The sequence below is a fragment of the Terrapene carolina genome, unplaced genomic scaffold (assembly GCF_002925995.2).
Source record: "Terrapene carolina triunguis isolate 2854851 unplaced genomic scaffold, T_m_triunguis-2.0 Scaffold53, whole genome shotgun sequence".
Classification (NCBI taxonomy): domain Eukaryota; kingdom Metazoa; phylum Chordata; order Testudines; family Emydidae; genus Terrapene; species Terrapene triunguis.
Window position 1 is genome coordinate 12,321,647 of NW_020664404.1, and position 18,920 is coordinate 12,340,566.

Here is an 18,920-nt window from a genome sequence, read left to right on the forward strand (position 1 = left end):
TGGGAGCCAGGCCCAGGAATAGGACCCAGGAGTCCGGGGCTGCACGGAGGGTCGGTGTGGGAGCCAGGAACAGGACCCAGGCGCCCTCCCCCGCATTGGCAGGCAGGCGCTGACCCCACGCAGGCGGCTGGGAGTGAGTCTCTGGCTCCCCCTGGCGGAGCCGCCACTGGAACTGCGGGGCCGGGGGCGGCGCGCAGTGATGATGGTATCAGCGTCACCGCGGCGACACCCGGAAGTTGCTGCAGCAGGCGGTGAGTGCGGGAACCCTCCCTCCCTCCGGGCGAGGTTCCGGCCCCCGCCCCGCCGGGCCAGCCCCCCCTTGCTCCCCGAGGGCTGTCCCTTCCCCCTCCCGCCCCAGGGCCTACCCCGGCCCCCACCTACCCTGGGGATCCCGGCCTCCTGCCCTACAGCGCCACCCCCCATCCTAGCCCGGCTCCCCGGCTCCCCCTCATTCTTAGGGGACCCCTCCCGCCCCACGGACCCCCACCCCTTGCAGCGCCCCTCCTACGGGCCCCTCCACACCGGGCTGGACTCTCTCTCTCCAGCCCCCCGCCGCTGCCCCCAAGGCTGGGACCGGCATCCCCTTTCTCCTCAGGGCTCACTCCCCCCGGGGTCTCAGCCCCCACGGGGTGAAGGCTCATGTGAGCACAGCTCCTCCTGGAGTTCGTTGACTGAGATTTCCCTTATGGCTGCTCTATCCCCAGGGGCAGGCAGTGGTTTGTGGTCCCAGATTGGTAACAGAAGACACTCAGGCAGTCTTAGAAATTGTACAGCCCCCCGGTCATGCAGGCACCGCACAGGTGAAAAGGAAGAGAAGGGAAGGTCACTTCCTCAGTGTAATTTATAATCTAGCCCAAGACCAAAGACTGAGTAGGTAGGGAACGGTGCGGCTGGGAGGGAAGGGAAGGAGGTGACAGCAGCTTGGATTGGGTATTAGGGTTCCTTTTAATGCCTGAGGGTATGAGCTACTTAATAGGCCAATACCTTTGGCCTTGTGTTTGTGGTTACGAATTATGCCCCATGTCTATAGCATGGCTCAAAGCCTTCCCCAGGAAAGGAAAGAGACGTGGTGCTTTTTGTATAATATCTAAGGATTTACGGTTCTGTCTAAGGAACCTTTCCTTAAGATCATATGCACTTCCATGTGCGCTCTTCCTGACATTTACAAATAGTAAAGAATGGTTTGTTGGGAAATAACATGCCATTACCATTCTGTGGGTGCAGGTCACAATGATAGTGGCAGAGCTGCACTCGCTGCTTCATTCAGCAGCCTGTGTAATTTGGTCAGAACTGCAAGAGGCCGCCTCTCCTGTTGAGGGGCATGTGTAACTCCTGGAGTTAATGTGCCCACATCAAACAAACTGTGTGTGCCAAGAATCTTCTAGTCCACTTGTGCATGTTGCTACTCTAGCAAAACAGCTGTAAACTCTGTGGAGACTGGAGAGTAGGATACCTACACTAATAATGTGAGGTGGAAGTTGCACTAGACTCTTTGCTTTCTGGTTCCTTTAACTATACCCCAAGTGCACTGGTAGGGGATGTCTTAAAACTAATATTTTAGTAAATCTAAACAAAAAGAGAGAGAGAGCTGAGATGTTGTTCAGTGGCTACAGCAGGAGAGTTGGAGTCTGGACTTCTGAGTTCAGTTTCCAGCTCTACTGCAGATTCACTCTGTGACAACGGGCATGTGAGTTCGCTGCCTCAGTTTCCTTGTTTATAAAATGGGAGTAAAACCTACCTCCTGGGAATACGTGAAGGGCTTAATTTTTGTGAAGCACTCTGAGATCCTCTGCTGGAAGGATAGTTATTATTAGATCCAGTGTTAGTATTAGCCTAAGTACATTTAGTTAAATATTTCTCAGTTTGCCTCAGTCTCTGATTTCATGTGCTCTACATTCCCTTTCCCCAGGCTGAGCTCTCAGGGATGGCCCAACTAGGTGCGATAGCGGCGCTGTCTGTTAGTTTTCTGGCTGCAACTCTCTTCTCTGCAGTACACAAAATTGAAGAAGGACATATTGGCGTTTATTATAGGTAAGACATGCATCTGGAATATTGTTTGGGTTCACAGTATTTTGAAACCACTATGCAATGGCTTCCCCATCAGATGCCAATATTCTGTCAAAGAGGGATGAAGTTGGGGAAAGACGTAGTTTGTGGTCCCAGATTGGTAACAGAAGACACTGAGACAGTCTTAGAAATTATCAGTAATTCCACTTTAGTATGAAATATCTTGTGACTCATCCTCCTTCACCTGGATGTAAAGTCTGAGTTCGAGCTTCTGTGTTTTCCCCAGAAGAGTTGATGACACCCCATAACCCAGATATTGAAATAAGGATTGCAGCTCTCTGCTCTGCTTCAGGTGCTTGTGATGATATCAGCTGTGTTAGGAGAGAAACAGACGTTCAAGTTATGGTCTTGGCTGGTTGGCAGGTGAAGGAGGGACTGACTATGGAGGGAGTGATGTTGGTGAAAGGTGCAGACCTGACAGCCATGAGGATTTAAGTCCTCTTCATCCTCAGATAAGATACAGCATTGGCAGCGCCAACTTCCCTGCTAATAGACGTGCCCTGACTTAAAGGGACCATCTCTATGTGTGAGAAAAAGTAATTCAGCCTCCATGGCTTATTCAACCCTTTGCACCTCTGCTGAACCTGCCAACAAGGGAGCCGATGAGTGACAAATGTTCTGGCATGTTTTTGTGATGTGGTCACTGGTCCATTGGGGACTGGATTGAGGGACTTCCCACCAACCCATTCCACATAGGCTACTGAACAGCTGTTGGGTGGTAACAACTTTTGATTACTATCAGCCTGGGCTGGATTTGAACCGATGACCTGGAGGTGAAAGGTCCAAATCCCATGGCACTGATTTTCAATTGTTTAGTCTTAAGGTATATTTAGTCCATCTCCATTTGTTTTCTGAGACTAGCAGGCTCTCCAGCTGCTTTGGGTTATTTGTGTCATTAGGGTTCGTTAATTGCTATGGTGCTTTTCTTATGTTTTGATCATAACTTTGAAAAGGTTTTGAAATCCACAATCATAATGCTGTGTGTCTGACTCTTCGCTAGCTGGTGACTTTTCATATCCTAACTGGCAATTGAATGTGGCTTGTGACAGAGCAAAACCAACCCCCCACAAACACAGAGAACAACTTTTCCTTTCTTATCAAAGACAGGAAGAGCTTGTATGGTTTTAGTATTTGCTCATTATCTAAAGTGTCTTCAGTATGTTGTGAATTCAGGGTACACAGACTGTATCAAGGACTTAAATTAAAGGAGAAAAGTGTCCAAGCACAGATGACAAATACAGATATATTTGCAGATATCTGTCTGTGTTTGGAAGTGACAAGATTATGTCAGTTTATTTATCTTTTCAGTGCATCTAATCTTTAATGCTTCCGTGCCTTCCTATAGTCAAAGTATCTGCGGATACTTGGGAATAAACTGTGTACCATTCTTCTTTGTTTCTTCTCCTGCAGAGGTGGCGCATTGCTGACTTCCACCAGTGGACCTGGCTTCCACCTTATGCTCCCCTTTATAACCTCCTACAAATCTGTGCAGGTATTTTTGCATTTGTCTGCTTACATTAGTGTTTTCCCTCCAAATTGGTCAGAAAATGCTGCATTTGGGACATCACAATCTTTTCTAGGGAAACAGCCTATGATGTTGCTAGCACAAGACTCATGATGACACTTTCAGGAACCTCCCAGAGGAGAATCTAGGCAGGAGAGGGAAATTCCCTTATGCTCAGTGTGAGCCTGATGCAATGTTCACTGAAGTCAGTGGGAGTTAGGCCATTTTCACCCTTTGTGTAGGTAGAGTCTGACCATGTGCAGAGGACCAGTGCAAGGGTTATGTACCACTTAAAGCCCCGTGGGTACATAAGGCTTCTTTTGGACCTCTTCATGGGGCCATTTTCCCCCAGAGCAGAGAGAGACATAGAGACCCTGCACTGTAAATGATCTTTTGCATTACATTCTCCCTTTTTGTAGTTCCTCCTACTCCAACCTCAGGTAGATATAACAGACTGCTGCAAGGTTTGCATCACTGGAGTTGCCCCATGCCTGCTCAGAACTTTCTGGGCTTTTTCCCCATTATCTTTCTCTTGGGATGGTACATCTTTCTTTTCCCCAGTTTTTCTTTCAAGCAGGAGAATAAACATTCTGAAGTGGGGACTTGGAACCTGTCCAGTAAACTTGCAGGCTAGATCACTGGCAAACGCACTCAAAGAGTTATGCGGTGCTGCATTCTTTCTGTTGAGCAACCTTTGGACAAGTGGCTTTCAGGTTTATCCCTAGAGCTGACAAGCACTGGACAGCAAATGGTGGAAGAATCAATAGAAGCAGATTTAGTTCTAGCTTTTGCAGTTCCCCAGGGTATTCCAGGACAAATGGGTGATATAACGAGGAACCTGAGAGATGATACTCTGTAAGATGGCAGGAAAGCTGCTGAAAAACAAAGGAACTACATAACTCTTGTACTGTAAGCAGGCTGGCTCTTAACTGGATCTTTGTTCTCTCTCTCTCTCCAGACTACATTGCAGACAGATGAGGTGAAAAATGTTCCTTGTGGTACCAGGTGAGTGTCAGACCATCATCTGGCACAGCAATCAAGTTACACCAGTTTTTCTTCTTTGTTTCTCCCCATGCTGAATCATAGCTTGCAGTACTTGAATGTACTTTGCCCTTTGTTCCTGTTAGCAGGCTGGTCAGATGGCTTCCTGACCTGCCCCTGAACTGGATCCTATGTTTTCAGGAAGCTCCAACATACCTTAACATTTGTTGCCTTATTGTAGCTGCATGTTTGGTGTGTTTTAGTTTGTTCTTAGTATGAAAATAATAACACTCTGCTCTTAGTGTTTCACCACTTCAGAATAACATACCGTAAATAATGCGACTGTTTAATAGTAACAACGAGAGAGAACTTCCTATAACTTAACAGTTCTCTTAAAGTCTACTGATTTGATTCATCCCTGGCAAAAAAAAAAGACTTCTGCTGGCATAAACCAGGATGTAAGGCTCCCAGTAGCAGGAAGTCCATCAGGGTATAGGTTGTGGTGACTACAGCTTCCCTCTACTGATAGCTCATCAAGCCTGAAAATTGTGTTGTGCTGACTGGGGCAGGGCCATGGACAGGGCAGGCAGGGAACATGCTGTTTTAGAGCCTCCACTCTGCAGCCTCAGCTGGTGGGGCTTCTGCAGAGTGTCAGGTAGAAGCTGACTCTGGCTTCCCACAGTGCTGCCCTGGGGAAGGTGGCAGTGCAAATACCCTACCCTCTCCAGGGCATGAATGTCCTCATGGGTGTGACTGCTCTGGTCTCTAGGCTTGAGAGAGGACCTTAGTCTCCATGGCCTGATTCTTGGCCTACTTAAATTTCAAGTGAGGATAGACTGCATTACAATTGGCTTCAGAGCCCTTTCCCTGTCTAATCCTTTACTTAGCACCTTCTCTCTATGGATCTAAAATCCTGAGCCTCACCTGCTCTCTGTGAAGCAGGTTTTATCCCCATTTTGCCAGTGGGAAAATAGAGGCACAAAGAGTTTAAGTGACTCGTGTGAAGTGTCAAGAGAGTCAAAGAACTAAGGAAAGGATTCAGGAGTCCAGAGACCCCCGCGCACTCTAATCATTAGACCTGCTCCTCCCAAACTAGAACCCATTATTCCTACCTTACACGTAGCTAAATCCAGAGTAAACTGGGCCATTGTTCTTGGGGTTCCCTCGAAACCTTCCACTTGGATTTGCTGTAAGTGCAGGCCCACCACTGTGAATTACTGTTACAAAGGTTGTGAAGTGTCCCTTTCAGTCCGCTAGAGGGTGTTGTCTCCATGACTGGTCCCTCCTGAGGTTGTCTATGTGGCAGTTGCATGATCAGCCTCTAGCAAATTGTGAAATAAGAATTTGTTTTTACGAATGGGTTCAGATGCAGGGTTGTGTTGCTGGGAGCTCTGGTCTCTGCCCCCCCACCCTAGTCTCCTTTAAGTGCTGAATAATTATGGATAAGCAGTGGCTTGTTCTAGAAGAGCCAGTACACCATACATCTTACACCCACCCCGGACCCTGGCTGTATCCCTGAACAGCTTTATTTGGTTCCAAATGTTACACTGGAATGTTACATCCTCCTTTGATTTTTCTCTTCCTTTCACAGTGGTGGAGTGATGATTTATTTTGACAGGATCGAGGTGGTGAATTTCCTGATCCAAGGTGCTGGTGAGTTATCTCTGCCAATGAGTCTGCACGGCTACAGTATGAAGGACTGTCAGTCACATCTGAGCGGTAGCACGGCTTTTGCCTTCTGAAAGCTCCTTATGTTCCTGCTAATGCAGCATGGGGTTGAGAAATCATATCTGCTTGTGCAGTGATGGATTTTGGAGGCCAGAAGAGCCATAGAAATTCAGCAGTGTCCCCTTTAAAGCCCTCTGCTCTTTGGGCGTAAATACTTAAAATTTAAAATTAAGTTTAAACTTAAAAGACACAGAACCAGTTTTTCTATTTTTTATATATTTCTCTGTGTTTTATTCTCACTGACATGTTCTTATTACTTACTACCACTGATATACTCATTTTTCTAGTACCTTTCATTGTAATATCTATAATGCCTATCAGATGATTATTATTTATATCATAGTAGCCCCTATAAATCCCAGTGGTTGTGTGCTAGGCACTGTCATGAAGCGCTAACAATCTAAATAGGCAAAGGGTGGGAGAAAGGGGTACAGAATACGATCAGAGGATTGACATGTGAGACACAGATTAAGTGATTTGAGCACCTCTCACTCGAAATATGTCACAAACTGATGTATAGAGTCCCACTGAAATGCAGCCACCTCTGGGGTGGCATGCAACAGCCATCTAGCACGTTGGAAAAGAGTGGAATGAGGGGATACATTGGCCAAGAACATCAGGGCAAACCTCTCTGCTTGTGAATACACTGGTGGGATCACAAAAATTCCTGGTTAGTGGGACAGAACCAGACCGTTTTAGGTTCCATTGATTAAAAGTAAATCCATGTACAGCTTTGGGCCTGGGGGCTTCTTCCTGCTCTGAGAGTCTCACAAATTGCTATGTACATGTCCAAATTCACTAATCCACATATCATATTGTTCAGACACATAATCCTTGTCTCACCGCTTCTCAGCAAAGATTTAATAGCAGATGTTGTAGAATGGTCTGGTGTTACTAAGACTTCATTATGTTTACAAAGCATATGACAGAACATTGGTTAGTACATTATGAAGTATTAGCATCAATAATTAAACCTTTCCTGTCAAAATAAATGAACAAAGTGCGCTTCTGCAGTGCAGAGATCTTCTTTCCATTTTGTTCATTCGCTAGTGGCAAGGCTCCAGGCATTGACAGTGAGTCGCCCCCAGTGACTAGTACAGATGTGTCAGGCTCCCATTGCATGTATCCCGGGTGGAGCCCGACTCGAGGCCACCGCCACCCTAGTCTCCTAATGCAAACCTCTCTTTCTCACCAGTGTATGACATAGTGAAGAACTACACAGCAGACTATGACAAAGCACTCATCTTCAACAAGATTCACCATGAGCTGAACCAGTTCTGCAGTGTTCATACTCTTCAGGAGGTCTACATTGAGCTGTTTGGTGAGCCCCATCTCTGCCCTGGGTCACTAACCTTTACAGATGAATTGTCACATTCACCCGAACCTAACAACATCTACTGTTGCTTCAGCAAGGTTTTCTGCTGCTACCACATAAAATCTTGTAGTACACAATCAGAGCCTCCTTTAGGCCCCTCTCCATAACTGATGGGATTCTGATGAGATCACTCCAGTAGCTGTTCTGTTCGTGACCAGGGTTGGTTCAGTTTAATTAGTTCTAGTTACACGTACCTACACATACATGTACTTACACTACCTCCAGAAGTATAAGGAATGTGTAACTATAATTAAACTGAACCAATCCTAGTCACAAACAGAGCAGCTGATTGTCCTAGCGAAGGTGTGGAAGCTTCATCAGGTAGATGCTCTGTTTAGCTAACCCTTGCAAAATAGTCCTGGGAAATTTACCGGCCCAATCACAAAAAATATAAACGAGAGCTTGGTCGCCTGTCAAGAAATGTTACTCATTCAGGGCAAGCAAAATCCTGTATGGTGAGTTTATATCTCAGTTCTACTAAAGCAGCTATTACCATACTATCTAGGGATGCCATGTGGGTGTTCAAGAATAGGGGAATCTCTCAGGATGGGACAGATGCTCCTTCATTCTAGACTGCAGGTCATCTTAAAACTAGACTGTGCAGAGACTAGGAGAACCTGTTACAGGAGGGTGTCCTGACAGGAGAGGGACAAACAAAATGTCTGAATTGACCTTTACCCTTTCTAAATTATTTGGTTATTCTCAGGATGAATTTTTCTTTTGAAATTATGAGAATGTCTTTGCAATACTTATCTCAAGCTGGAGCCCAATCTCACTGTGTGGCATTTGCACAGACACCCTGCATGTTCGTCCTTGAGACTCCATGATCTGTTCTTCCTATCGGCTGTGTGATAGGAAGCTAATCATTAACTACTGTATCTGAACTGCACTTTTTAAGGGACTAAGAGATCCCTGTTTTGACCGTGCACTGCTACAAAATATAGCATTGGGACTTAGTTCTATAGAGAAACAGGAGGGGAATTTTCAGAAAGTATATTCATTCTTCACCCATAGATGTCTCCAGATGACATCAGCAGCTGTGGACGACAGTAGCTAAAAAGAGACTAAAGTAAACTGATTTGCACTGAAGGAAGAGTCTGTATAAATTTATATGCACTCCTGCATGATTGTTTCTGTCTGAGCAGGATGCTTTTTGGCTGAGGAGTTAGAAATGGGGTGCAGCCCATTGAATACAGACCTATGTCATGATTCCCTGCCTCCACATCTGGAGGCAGATGCAGGAAACTGATAACAGCTGTTTCCTAAACTCCTGGCTGAACTGTGTTTTGAATGTGAATTCCAGACACCCAAACAGGGACAAAGCTAATAACAGCCCTGAAAGTGATCCAGGCTCACTCCCTCAGTTAATTTTTTATTTTCCTGTTGCATTTCTCAGCAGGCCCCAATGGAACATACAACCTTCCTTGGAGCTTTCATTGCAGCAGGGCTTTGAATTCTTTATTTCCTTTTGAAATTCCCCAGCTACACTGAAGTTAATTCCTACCCACTGAGCCAAGTGGATTTGCTGATGAAAATGTGTCCAGCCTATTAAACTAGCGAATGTGACCTTTCACCTTTCTCTCGTTCTGTCTCTTGCTGGCACACATTCAGCCCGGGTAGATCAAGGCCTGGCTAGGCCAGGTTTTAAATTACTGGGACTGCTCCAGGACCCGTTTGGAATGATAATGATAGTGGACATTGTTTAGAATAGCTCAGAATTTACTTGCGCACACACACCATGCTTGTGGGCATTTCCTGTGAGTACTCACTGGAGGCTTGTGGCATCCCTGAGTTCCTCTAACCCAGAAATAGAAGTCAGGAAGGATCCAGATCCCCTGTTGCCTGAGGACCCTGGACACTGCAGGAAACTTGCCAAGCAGTGTACACCCACCTGATCTCGTAACATGACACCGCTCAGTGCTCAGAGAAAGATGCAAGTCCCTTGAGGTCCCTGCTGATATGATGTCCTGGGGTAATATTCCTTCCCTGGTTCTGAATTTGTCAGTCAGATGTGCCCTGTGCTTCTGAGTGGTAGGCACAGTGGATAAGGATCCAATCCCAGTTATCCCTTGAGATACTGCCAGTTGCCTGAGTAATTGTCCATTTATTCCCAGTAATGTGGATTCTGAGAATACCTCCCGGGTCCATAAATCCCAAAGGTATATTACTGGAGCTGTGGAAGGTTGCAGGAGTTTGTAAATCCTCTTCTTTTTTTAGATATTGTTGGTGCAAGTTCACCATCATGACAGACCACCCACCCGCTATTCGTCCTCCCCACCCCACGCCAATTACGGTATTTTGGTTTCACTGCCAGTTTTGTCTGGTCTTGCATCTTGCTTGTGATACCATCTTGTTTTGCTTGTGTTCAGCCTGAAAATTTAAATCAAACCTGATTTACTGAACGGCTTCAGGACCTGGCTCAAGATTGGGATTTTATTAGAAAAAAAAAAGTCCAAACACACACAGGTGTCTCTTGATTTCCCCTATGAGATGTGTAGCCTGTGTGTATCTAACCTCAACTTGTGTTTCGTTTCCAAGAGTGCTAAATCAAAGCCTATCCTGAATAACTCCACAGATGATCTGAGAGGCAAATGCCTTGTGTGTTCTTTAACCATGTCTCACTTTTTTGATATCAGATCAGATTGATGAAAACCTTAAACTGGCTTTGCAGCAGGACCTGACCACCATGGCTCCTGGACTCATTATACAGGTAATCAGAGTCCCACCTGGGCTGTACAAGGTGCTGGTCATGGGGAGGACAGTCACGTCTGGTACAGAAATGCTTACGAGATTGGGTGTGCAGTGCTGGGCAGGGATGGAGTGCTGTACGTCATTTCTGGAAAACTGCTCTACCAACTACACTCCATGTTGAGTCCCTTGAGGCAACTAATTACCTTTGGCCCAATTTTAAGTCCCACACTTTTGTTGCCAGTGTTTTGGTTGCTCGCGGCGTGTTGGCTGTTTGTTTACCTTCTATTCGCTGTCTTTCCAGGCGGTCCGCGTTACGAAGCCAAACATTCCAGAAACAATTCGGAGGAATTATGAACTCATGTAAGTGCCTGGGACTCTCACCTTTGTGTTACCAAAGTGAATTTGTCATCCAGACTAATATGTTTTCATAGTATGCTGTGATCTCAGTGCCCTCTACCAGGCATGCTCTTTTAGCCTCATGCTGCTTCATTGCCATGGGCGGGAGGCCCAAGTCATGGGAATGGCATCATGCAAGCATGCCTCCGCTGTTGGGAAGGTTTTCTGTATTTTGTGTGTGTGCAGGCATTTGGGTGACAAAAGTGGTTCATTTGGGGGCCTGTTGATCTTGACACTGTGCCTTCAAGGCTTTATAAAAGGGCCTCTTGGTGAGTGTGCACGAATGGCAGGGTGGATAAATTCTACCCGTAATCCTGCTGTTTGAATGGCGATGAAGAAATTGTTGATACGACAGGCTGGAGACTTCACAAAGCTTTGAAATAACTTGTTTTAATAACACTTGACGACATGATCCTGTTGTTTCAACATTTTCTAAGCCAGCAGCCTGCCTTGCACTGACCATTCAGAAAAGAACACAGGTTCTCTGAGCACTTTGCCACCAAAGAGGGTGTAATCAAAAAAGGTCTTCCTTTCTCCCCGAATCCTCTCCCAAGCCCGTGTCCCTAGCCCCAGAAGTCCAGGTAGCTTGTGTGTGATGGGGCCCAATATGGAGAGTCCTTATTTCTACAATCAGCCCATTTTTATCTCTGTCGCTATAAATACAGCACGGTGTGTGGTGTACTTTGGAGAGTGGCTAGTTCTTCAGGCCTGACTGCTGCTCCTTGAGCTGTTTTTGAAATGGTTGAAATTTTAGGAGAAAACATGATGGTGGTGTTTTCAAAAGAGAATGTTCGTTAATTTCACTTCGTTCTACGGAGCCATTTTACTAAGTAAAAAAAAGTAGCATTTGATCCTGCACGTACACCTACCAAAGCTATTTACTTACAAATGGAAAAGCAATTTCAAAGTGAGAAATGGAAAACTTATAGCTATGGCTATGTTGAAGGCTAAGGTTTTTTATATAGCTTCACTTCCTGCTTTATGTTCCTAATTTAATAATTTGATACCTCCACTAACAGGAACTTTATATGCATGTATCCCAGTAATTAGTGCTTATATCCTCTATAAACTGCCCTCCACTGGAGGGTGATATGCTCACTGGAGCAGCTCTGATTCACCCAGCAGAGGGCAGCAGTACACATTCCATACTGTGTGATCATGCAAAAGGAGCACCGTTACTTGTGGGAGAGGGGAGGGCTTTTTATTTATCGGGTCAGAAAAATGGAGTGGAGTCTTTGTCTATGCAATTAGGAAGGTAGAGTGTGAGCGTATGCATTGTTCTCTCCACTACCTGCCCTTGCAAATGCACTCCGGAGAGAGAATCTACCCAGTATCATGCGTGCGGGTAGCAGTGGGACAAGCGTGGAAGGCGTGGCTGTCACCTAAGGAGGATGGCTGCACTTCTGAGAACTCCTATCCTGTGTGGTCGCTGCAGTTCTACATCTGGCTTGTTCTGGCTCACTAGGGAGAGCGAGAAGACGAAGCTGCTGATTGCGGCTCAGAAGCAGAAGGTCGTGGAGAAGGAAGCAGAGACGGAGAGGAAGAAGGCCCTGATTGGTCTGTATATGCATCTCCCATAGATGTGGCTGGTTGGGAAACTTTCCAGGTGTGGGTGGGTGTCTAACCCAAACACCTCTCTGGAAGTACATGCAGCGCAGGTGCCACTGCTGGGTCTTGTGCGAGCAGCAGTGTAGTGGCTCTAAGAGATTTTAAATAAGGCGACCGTAAACAAGATGAACATTGGCTGTTTATATGAAGTGGGAAGGGGCAGAGACTGAAGTTTGGGGAGGGTGAGAGAAGCTCTAGCACATCTCTAGTCGAGCTGGTTCTGTCCAGAGTCTGTCAACAGCAAGCACAGTGACAGCCATAACTGCACCGCTGAATGTGTGAACCAAGGGATTCGCTGTGAATTTCTCTACTGTAAAATTCTGTGTTTGGATTAAATGTGCAGTCACAGGTTCCTGTGATTAAGTCTATTTTAAAATGAGTTCCCCCTAATTTGGGCTGCTGCCGGGAGTTCTTTGAACAGCTCCGTATCTTGTAGATAAGGACACTGAAAATGCAGAGGGTTCTCTTTCTGCTTGATACCCATCTCTTACTCATGTAAAGCCTCCAGCACAGCTCTGGACTTCTCAGATGGTTTTCCTGTGCTTGCTTTGCCTACAAACATCCCTTGATGTGACGCTGAACCTCTTGGGGGCTGAAAGTGTCTGCATGGGTATGTCCACACTGCAGTCTGAGGTGTATGTGCAGCATGTGTAAACATACCTAAGGTAGCTTTAATCTAGCTAACTGGGGTATCGATAGCAGTGAAGCCATGGCAGCATAGGCTAGCCGCCCAAGTATGTACCCCGGCTCCCTGGTGGCTTCACTGGTATTGGGACCTGAGCTAGCCAGATCAAAGCTAGCTCACATGGGTCTACACCTACTGCAGTTGTACCTCCGGTTACAGTGTGGATCTACCCTATAAGGATTGGGTTTGCCAGAGGAGTATTGCTTCTGTGGGAAAGGAGCTCGGATCATAACTCTTTGGGCATCGAGATGTTTCCTTTACCGCTGCAGAGGCAGAAAAAATTGCCCAAGTGGCCGAAATAACGTACGGACAGAAGGTGATGGAAAAGGAAACGGAGAAGAAAATTTCAGAGATTGAAGGTGAGCAACAACCTTTCCAATAAACAAATTCCTTTGTGCTTCTTCTTGGAAGATTTCAAAGCACATCACAGATATTTTAGTTAGTCCTCACGATGCTGCTATGAGGTGGGGCAGTATTATCCCTATTTCTCTTATCGGTAAACTGAGGCACAGAGCGAGCATGTGAGTTGGCCAAAGTCTAACCACAATACGACTGAGCCCCTGTGTGAAAGTATAGAGGCCTTTCATATTGAACCCTGGTGTATGGTTGATGCGATAACCTTTCATTTAACCCTCAAAATGCATTGCAACTTTCAAAACTTATTTGTCTGCATGCTCAGATTCTTCCTTCATTTCACACTGGAGCGCTTGGAGGGACTAGGTCAATTGGGAGAGTAGGACGTGTTTGCTCTGGCAAATGTACCACAGTTGGAGAGCCCCAAACAAACTTCAAGACACTTGTCGCTGCAGCACAGGAGGCAGACAGTGTGATTGTCAACAGTATTGCAGAAGCCAGCACTGCAGACTCCCACTCTTCCCACAGAGATTTGTTACCACCACTACAGTGTGTGGGACACACCTAAGAACCAGGCAGAGCATCTTCCAGAAGCGGAATATGCTAGAACTTCATTAGGAAATCCTCTCAGGGTGGGGTGCTGCCATGCCATTCCATTCAGGCACCCACAGTGTTCCATGGAAGTTTACATCTGCCCCTCTTTCTTCAGAATTTTTCTGAAATGTGGACACCCGTCAGGAGTTTTCAGTAAACATAGCTCTAGATTTTTGGTCTAGTCAAAAGAAAAAAAAAAAAAAGGCCAGTTCTGAGATAAGCAGAGACCTGCCTTGCAGCTTTCGAGATCCAGAGATCAAGGAAGGTGTGTGGAGAGGTGATGGGGGGGTGGGGGGAGGGAGGGAATCTCCCTAGGCTAAACAAGTGAGTGTTTCTCTTTAAGCATTATCAGCAGTAAACAAGCCCTATATTCTGTCTTCTCCTGTCATGGATTCCTGCATTATTCACATCTGGAGTTGCTGTTTGTTTCCTTTAGGAGCCAATATTGACTAGGGGCAGGAATAGAAGCATTTCCTTGCAAATTATCTCTCTCATAATTTTTCTTTTCCAAGGCGCTGGTTCTGAGTGCTTTATAGGAGCTTGAGCTCTTAACTGAGAGGGCTTTTTCCCCATGCAGTGCCTTGTGTCAGGCAAATTCCAGGACAAGAAAAGGACTCTGCCTCTCTGGCTCAGAGCTGCAAGGCCCTATTTCCAATTATGTTCATTATAGGCCCTGTCAAGCTTTGCAGAAGCCCACTGAGGAGCCAATTAGAGTTTTACAGATCAGCAGCTTCTCATTAAGAAGTTCCCAGCAGAACTACAATAGTTTTTATTTCTTATGAATACATGTCACCAGGAGCCAGGCCTTCACTCCAGTTCCATACCAGGCAATGGCCTGTGCGTCCTGCAGGCAGGGACTTTCTGCCCTGCATCAGCCCTTCCAGCTGCTCTTACTGAGTCGGCAGAGCTGTTCTCATTAGTTGGCCAAATGGAGCGAAGCCTCGATTCCCAACCTTCCAGCTGCTGGTATTGCTTTTAAATGTGGACGTTCTCCCTGTTGGTGGAGATAAAGGAATGGTTTATCCAGTTGTTTGCTTTGAAACAACTTGAATAGGACCCCAGTGCACTCAGCGAGCAATAACACTCCCCAATCCAAGCTTGTCAGAGTTGGGTGCCCTAAAACAGACCATGAATATCCAGGGAACATAGTGGACCATACAGATACGCCTGGCTTTACAGACTGCGCCAGTGTAACATTAGTGTTCGTTAAATATGGTTAACCACAAAAAGTCAGGGAAAAGGAAGAATGCAATAGGCAGTAGGGAAGTGTTGGTTTCTTTAGATGACCTTTATAAAATGTTTCATCTTGTATCCCTGCCTGATACTGACGGGAGGTGCTTCTCTAAGACTTGAGCACTCAGCATCTTGCAGGATCAAACCCTTTGTTTGCCGAGCTTTTGAAATCCTGGAAAAAGCCACATCTAAGAGCCCATTCAGGGGCCTGAGTTTAAGGGTTAAAGATCCCCTGGCCCTTTACACAAGAATTGGGGATGTTAGCCCCAGTGTCCTGGCCAAATTCCAGTTTGGGTAATTACATTCGCTACCTAAAATTCCCCCTGTGGTTTCAGTTTGGTGGGGTGTTCTTTATGTCCTGTCCAGATGTGGCGTGTAGGATTGCTGCCTGCTGTTCTGTAATGAGAGAGCTGCCATACTTTTTCCCAAGAGATGGCTGCGTTTTGGAGGAGAGTGAAGAGATTAGCCATTTGCCTCTCTTGCAGGGGAAGCGTTGGTGTATAATCATCCCATTACATTTCAGGTGTGGGGAGAAACTGTAGCTTCTGACCCTATTTCTTCCCCCATGGTCCAGGTGTGCCACCCATAGTTCAGAAGTGGTGTTGATACCCTGGCAGTGTGTGGATGCTACTGTAAATACAAAGATGGGTCCAAATGTGGAGCACATTTAACAAGTTACAGCAGCTGCATGCTCTATTGTGTTTAAATGGCTGCTGTGGTTTTCCTTCCAGATGGTGCATTCCTTGCTAGGGAGAAGGCAAAAGCTGACGCCGAATGCTACACTGCCATGAAGATAGCAGAGGCTAACAAGGTATTTATTTGTACTTTGTCATGGACCAGGTCCCATTGTGCTAGGCATGGTACAAACAGAACAAGAAGATGGTCCATGTGTCGAAGAGCTTATAGTTGGTTTAAAAAAAAAAAAAAAAAAAAAGCCAGCGGTGATGATGACTCCCTGCTACATGTACAAAATGAATGTAGTTACTGAAAATCAGGCCAGACTGATGTGGGCTCTCTTTGAACAGTGTTCACATTAGTATTTTGGTGGCATTATCTCTGGAGGAGAGTTAATCATGAGACTAGAATGGCACTTTGTCCAGGATGGGCAGGAATGGTGTCCCTAGCTCCGTTTTCCAGAAGCTGGGAATGAGCGACGGGATGGATCACTTGATGATTACCTGTTCTATTCATTCCCACTGAGGCACCTGGCACTGGCCACTGTTGGAAGACAGGCTACTGGTCTAGATGGACCTTTGGTCTGACCCAATATGGCCGTTCTTATTTTCTGTAAATATGAATCTGTCCAGGGGAAGCCTAAATGTGCTGGCTTGTGCTCTGTGGAGGCGGCTCTGTTAAATGCTTCTGAGACCAAGGCTTCCTCTCTAGAGAAAGCTGGAGCTGCAGCACTTCTATGTGATGCTAGCTCTGCTACAGCCAGAAAGTTTTAACTAATGTTTTTGTGCCACCTGGCAAACTTGTTGCACAAATGGAGCAGGCCTCTAGAGGATGCTTGTTATGAGAAGATGTGATTACAGGCCAGATCAGAATCATGCTGCTATTATGGCTGGAATTCATCAATCTAGCGGAACCGTGAACCTGTTGGGGAGCAGCAAGCGGGAGGAGAAGAAATCAAATGGACAAAACTCTCGGGTGTAGAGTTAGAGGGATCACTGCCAACAGCAAATACCAGAAGGAAACGTTGTTTTTGCTGGTGTTTCTTTAAATAGGAAAAAGATGGGTATTCATGTCTTCAAGTGTCTGCCAGGTACACTAGTGCTCTGGAAAAATGGTACCCTATATGATCACAACAAAAGCTTGTTAGTAAATCTGGATGGCTGCTGATGTTCTGTTTTCTCTTCATGCAGCTAAAACTAACTCCTGAGTACTTGCAGCTGATGAAATACAAAGCTATTGCATCAAACAGCAAAATCTATTTTGGCAAAGATATTCCCAACATGTTCATGGACCACACGGGGAGCAAGCCTGCAGAGGGACTGGTGGAAGAGATGAGAGGAGAGAATTGGGCCGCTGCCGCTGAGGATTTGTGAAACCATTTTATAACACCTAATGACCTTGCAAAATTTCTGTTTATTTTTTAACAGATGAAACAAACTGAGAAGTTGGTTTCCCCTTTTGATTTTTTCACTGTTCTGAAGCAGATGAGCCAGACTTAACCCTCTCAACCTTTTGTCTAGAAATCAGTTTAGACACAAATACTTTGATATTCACAGGCCATTTTTTGGTTACTTCTCAAGAGCCAGGTTCAGCTCTGCGCCGTATCTTGACTCCTCCCTTTTGGAGGCCTGATTATTCTGGAGCAGGGGGAGAATCCTGCAAATTTCCAGCAGGATGATTTGTTGTGTGGTTAGGTTGATTAAATGAAACTTTGAGTTCTGCATGAGCAGTTATAGCAATTGGGATAGGGGAGGCAATGCCCTTCTTTGCTGCTGGAAGCTGTCGTTTCTTTTGTTGGAGATTTCCATGACATTTTTTTGAGCCCTATGAAAGAGACAAAGGTGCTAGGATTTCTGAACACTACATATCCCAGCATAAGAAAGGCAGCACGGGTGTGGTGGCAGAGCTTGTTAATTTCCCATGTCCTGAGATCAGTGTTTTCGCATTCTCCGTATTTTGTAGAGGGATAAGGAGGTTCTAAATTCTGTAATTCTCTTTCTAGAAAATCATCTGTAGAAGTGGTACAACCGGGTCAGGGTTGAGGTGCTCTGGTGGGGGCAGTGTGAGTATACCCTGTTCCTGTTCTCTGGCTAAAAGGGACATCAGTCTCCCAAGATGCCAACATATGGTACCTTTCACCAACATCAAATTGACTTTTAGGAAAAGTAGCTTACAAAAACGATGAATCACTCAGACCCCCGTCTTGCAAACACTTTTGCAGGTGAGTAACTGTGCTCAAGTGAATGGTCTCATTGACGTATCATCTCCATAAGTGTTTGTAGGATTGGGGCCTACGTTTGAAATAGCCCAGCATGGTTCAGTGGCTGCCATACATTATCAGGAAGAGAATGTTCAGACAAGTTGAAGTGAATGGCTAATTTAGACCTCATGTAGGCATTTTGATTCATGTTTAGCAGGGGCATACAAAACACAGTATTGTATAGTCACAGGGAGAGACAGGTGCCCCGTTGTCTTTAGACAATTCAGAGAGCACAATTTCTCCTTCTCCCCCCCACCCCCCCCCAATGATACTGTAATACATGTGGTCCATTAAGGTGCAATTTGATTTGTTTTTAAGTCTTCAAGTATGCAGCTGTGAAGAGTCCATAGATTTTTATGATGTATTATGTGTGTGTGTATATATAGAGAGAGAGCTATAGATAGATAGATAGATAGATATACACACACACACACACACACACATATAGATATATATATGCAAAATCAGCTGGAGGGAAATAAAGGGCTTAGCATAATTCAGGGCAGGAGAGAACATCTGTTCCCCCCAGGCCATCTCCTCCCACTTGGCAGGAAAGCCTGTTTATTAATCACTGTTTTATTTTGCAACCTACACACAGATACTTGGTGGCTCCAGCCTGAGTGCAAACACCGTTGTCAGTGGCCAGCTTATTTCATTTATAATCTGTTGTTCCTTATCCTGCCACATGCTGCCGTTGGTATTAGCGTGCTAAACTCATCAGAGCACTCAACCTGTCTGGGTGTTTTTGTAACAACACGGCCCCAGTCAG

At 45.7% G+C, this 18,920-nt stretch overlaps 1 protein-coding gene across 2 annotated transcripts; it reads left to right on the top strand.

Annotated features, from left to right (window-relative positions):
* Positions 1 to 224: 224 nt before the first annotated feature.
* ERLIN2 (ER lipid raft associated 2) lies at positions 225 to 18,560 on the top strand. Of its 2 annotated transcripts, none has more exons than XM_024214251.3 (12): positions 225 to 251; positions 1,910 to 2,031; positions 3,478 to 3,559; positions 4,530 to 4,576; positions 6,144 to 6,205; positions 7,476 to 7,601; positions 10,292 to 10,365; positions 10,648 to 10,706; positions 12,208 to 12,299; positions 13,305 to 13,394; positions 15,948 to 16,027; positions 17,082 to 18,560. In XM_024214251.3, exons 2-12 carry the CDS (start codon positions 1,925 to 1,927, stop codon positions 17,262 to 17,264), a joined length of 1,002 nt encoding a protein of 333 aa, XP_024070019.1. In that variant the 5' UTR covers positions 225 to 251; positions 1,910 to 1,924; the 3' UTR covers positions 17,265 to 18,560. The 2 variants fall into 2 exon arrangements, with proteins under 2 accessions (XP_024070019.1, XP_024070020.1); XM_024214252.3 differs by lacking the exon at positions 225 to 251 and adding an exon at positions 642 to 958.
* The last annotated feature ends 360 nt before the right edge of the window (positions 18,561 to 18,920 follow it).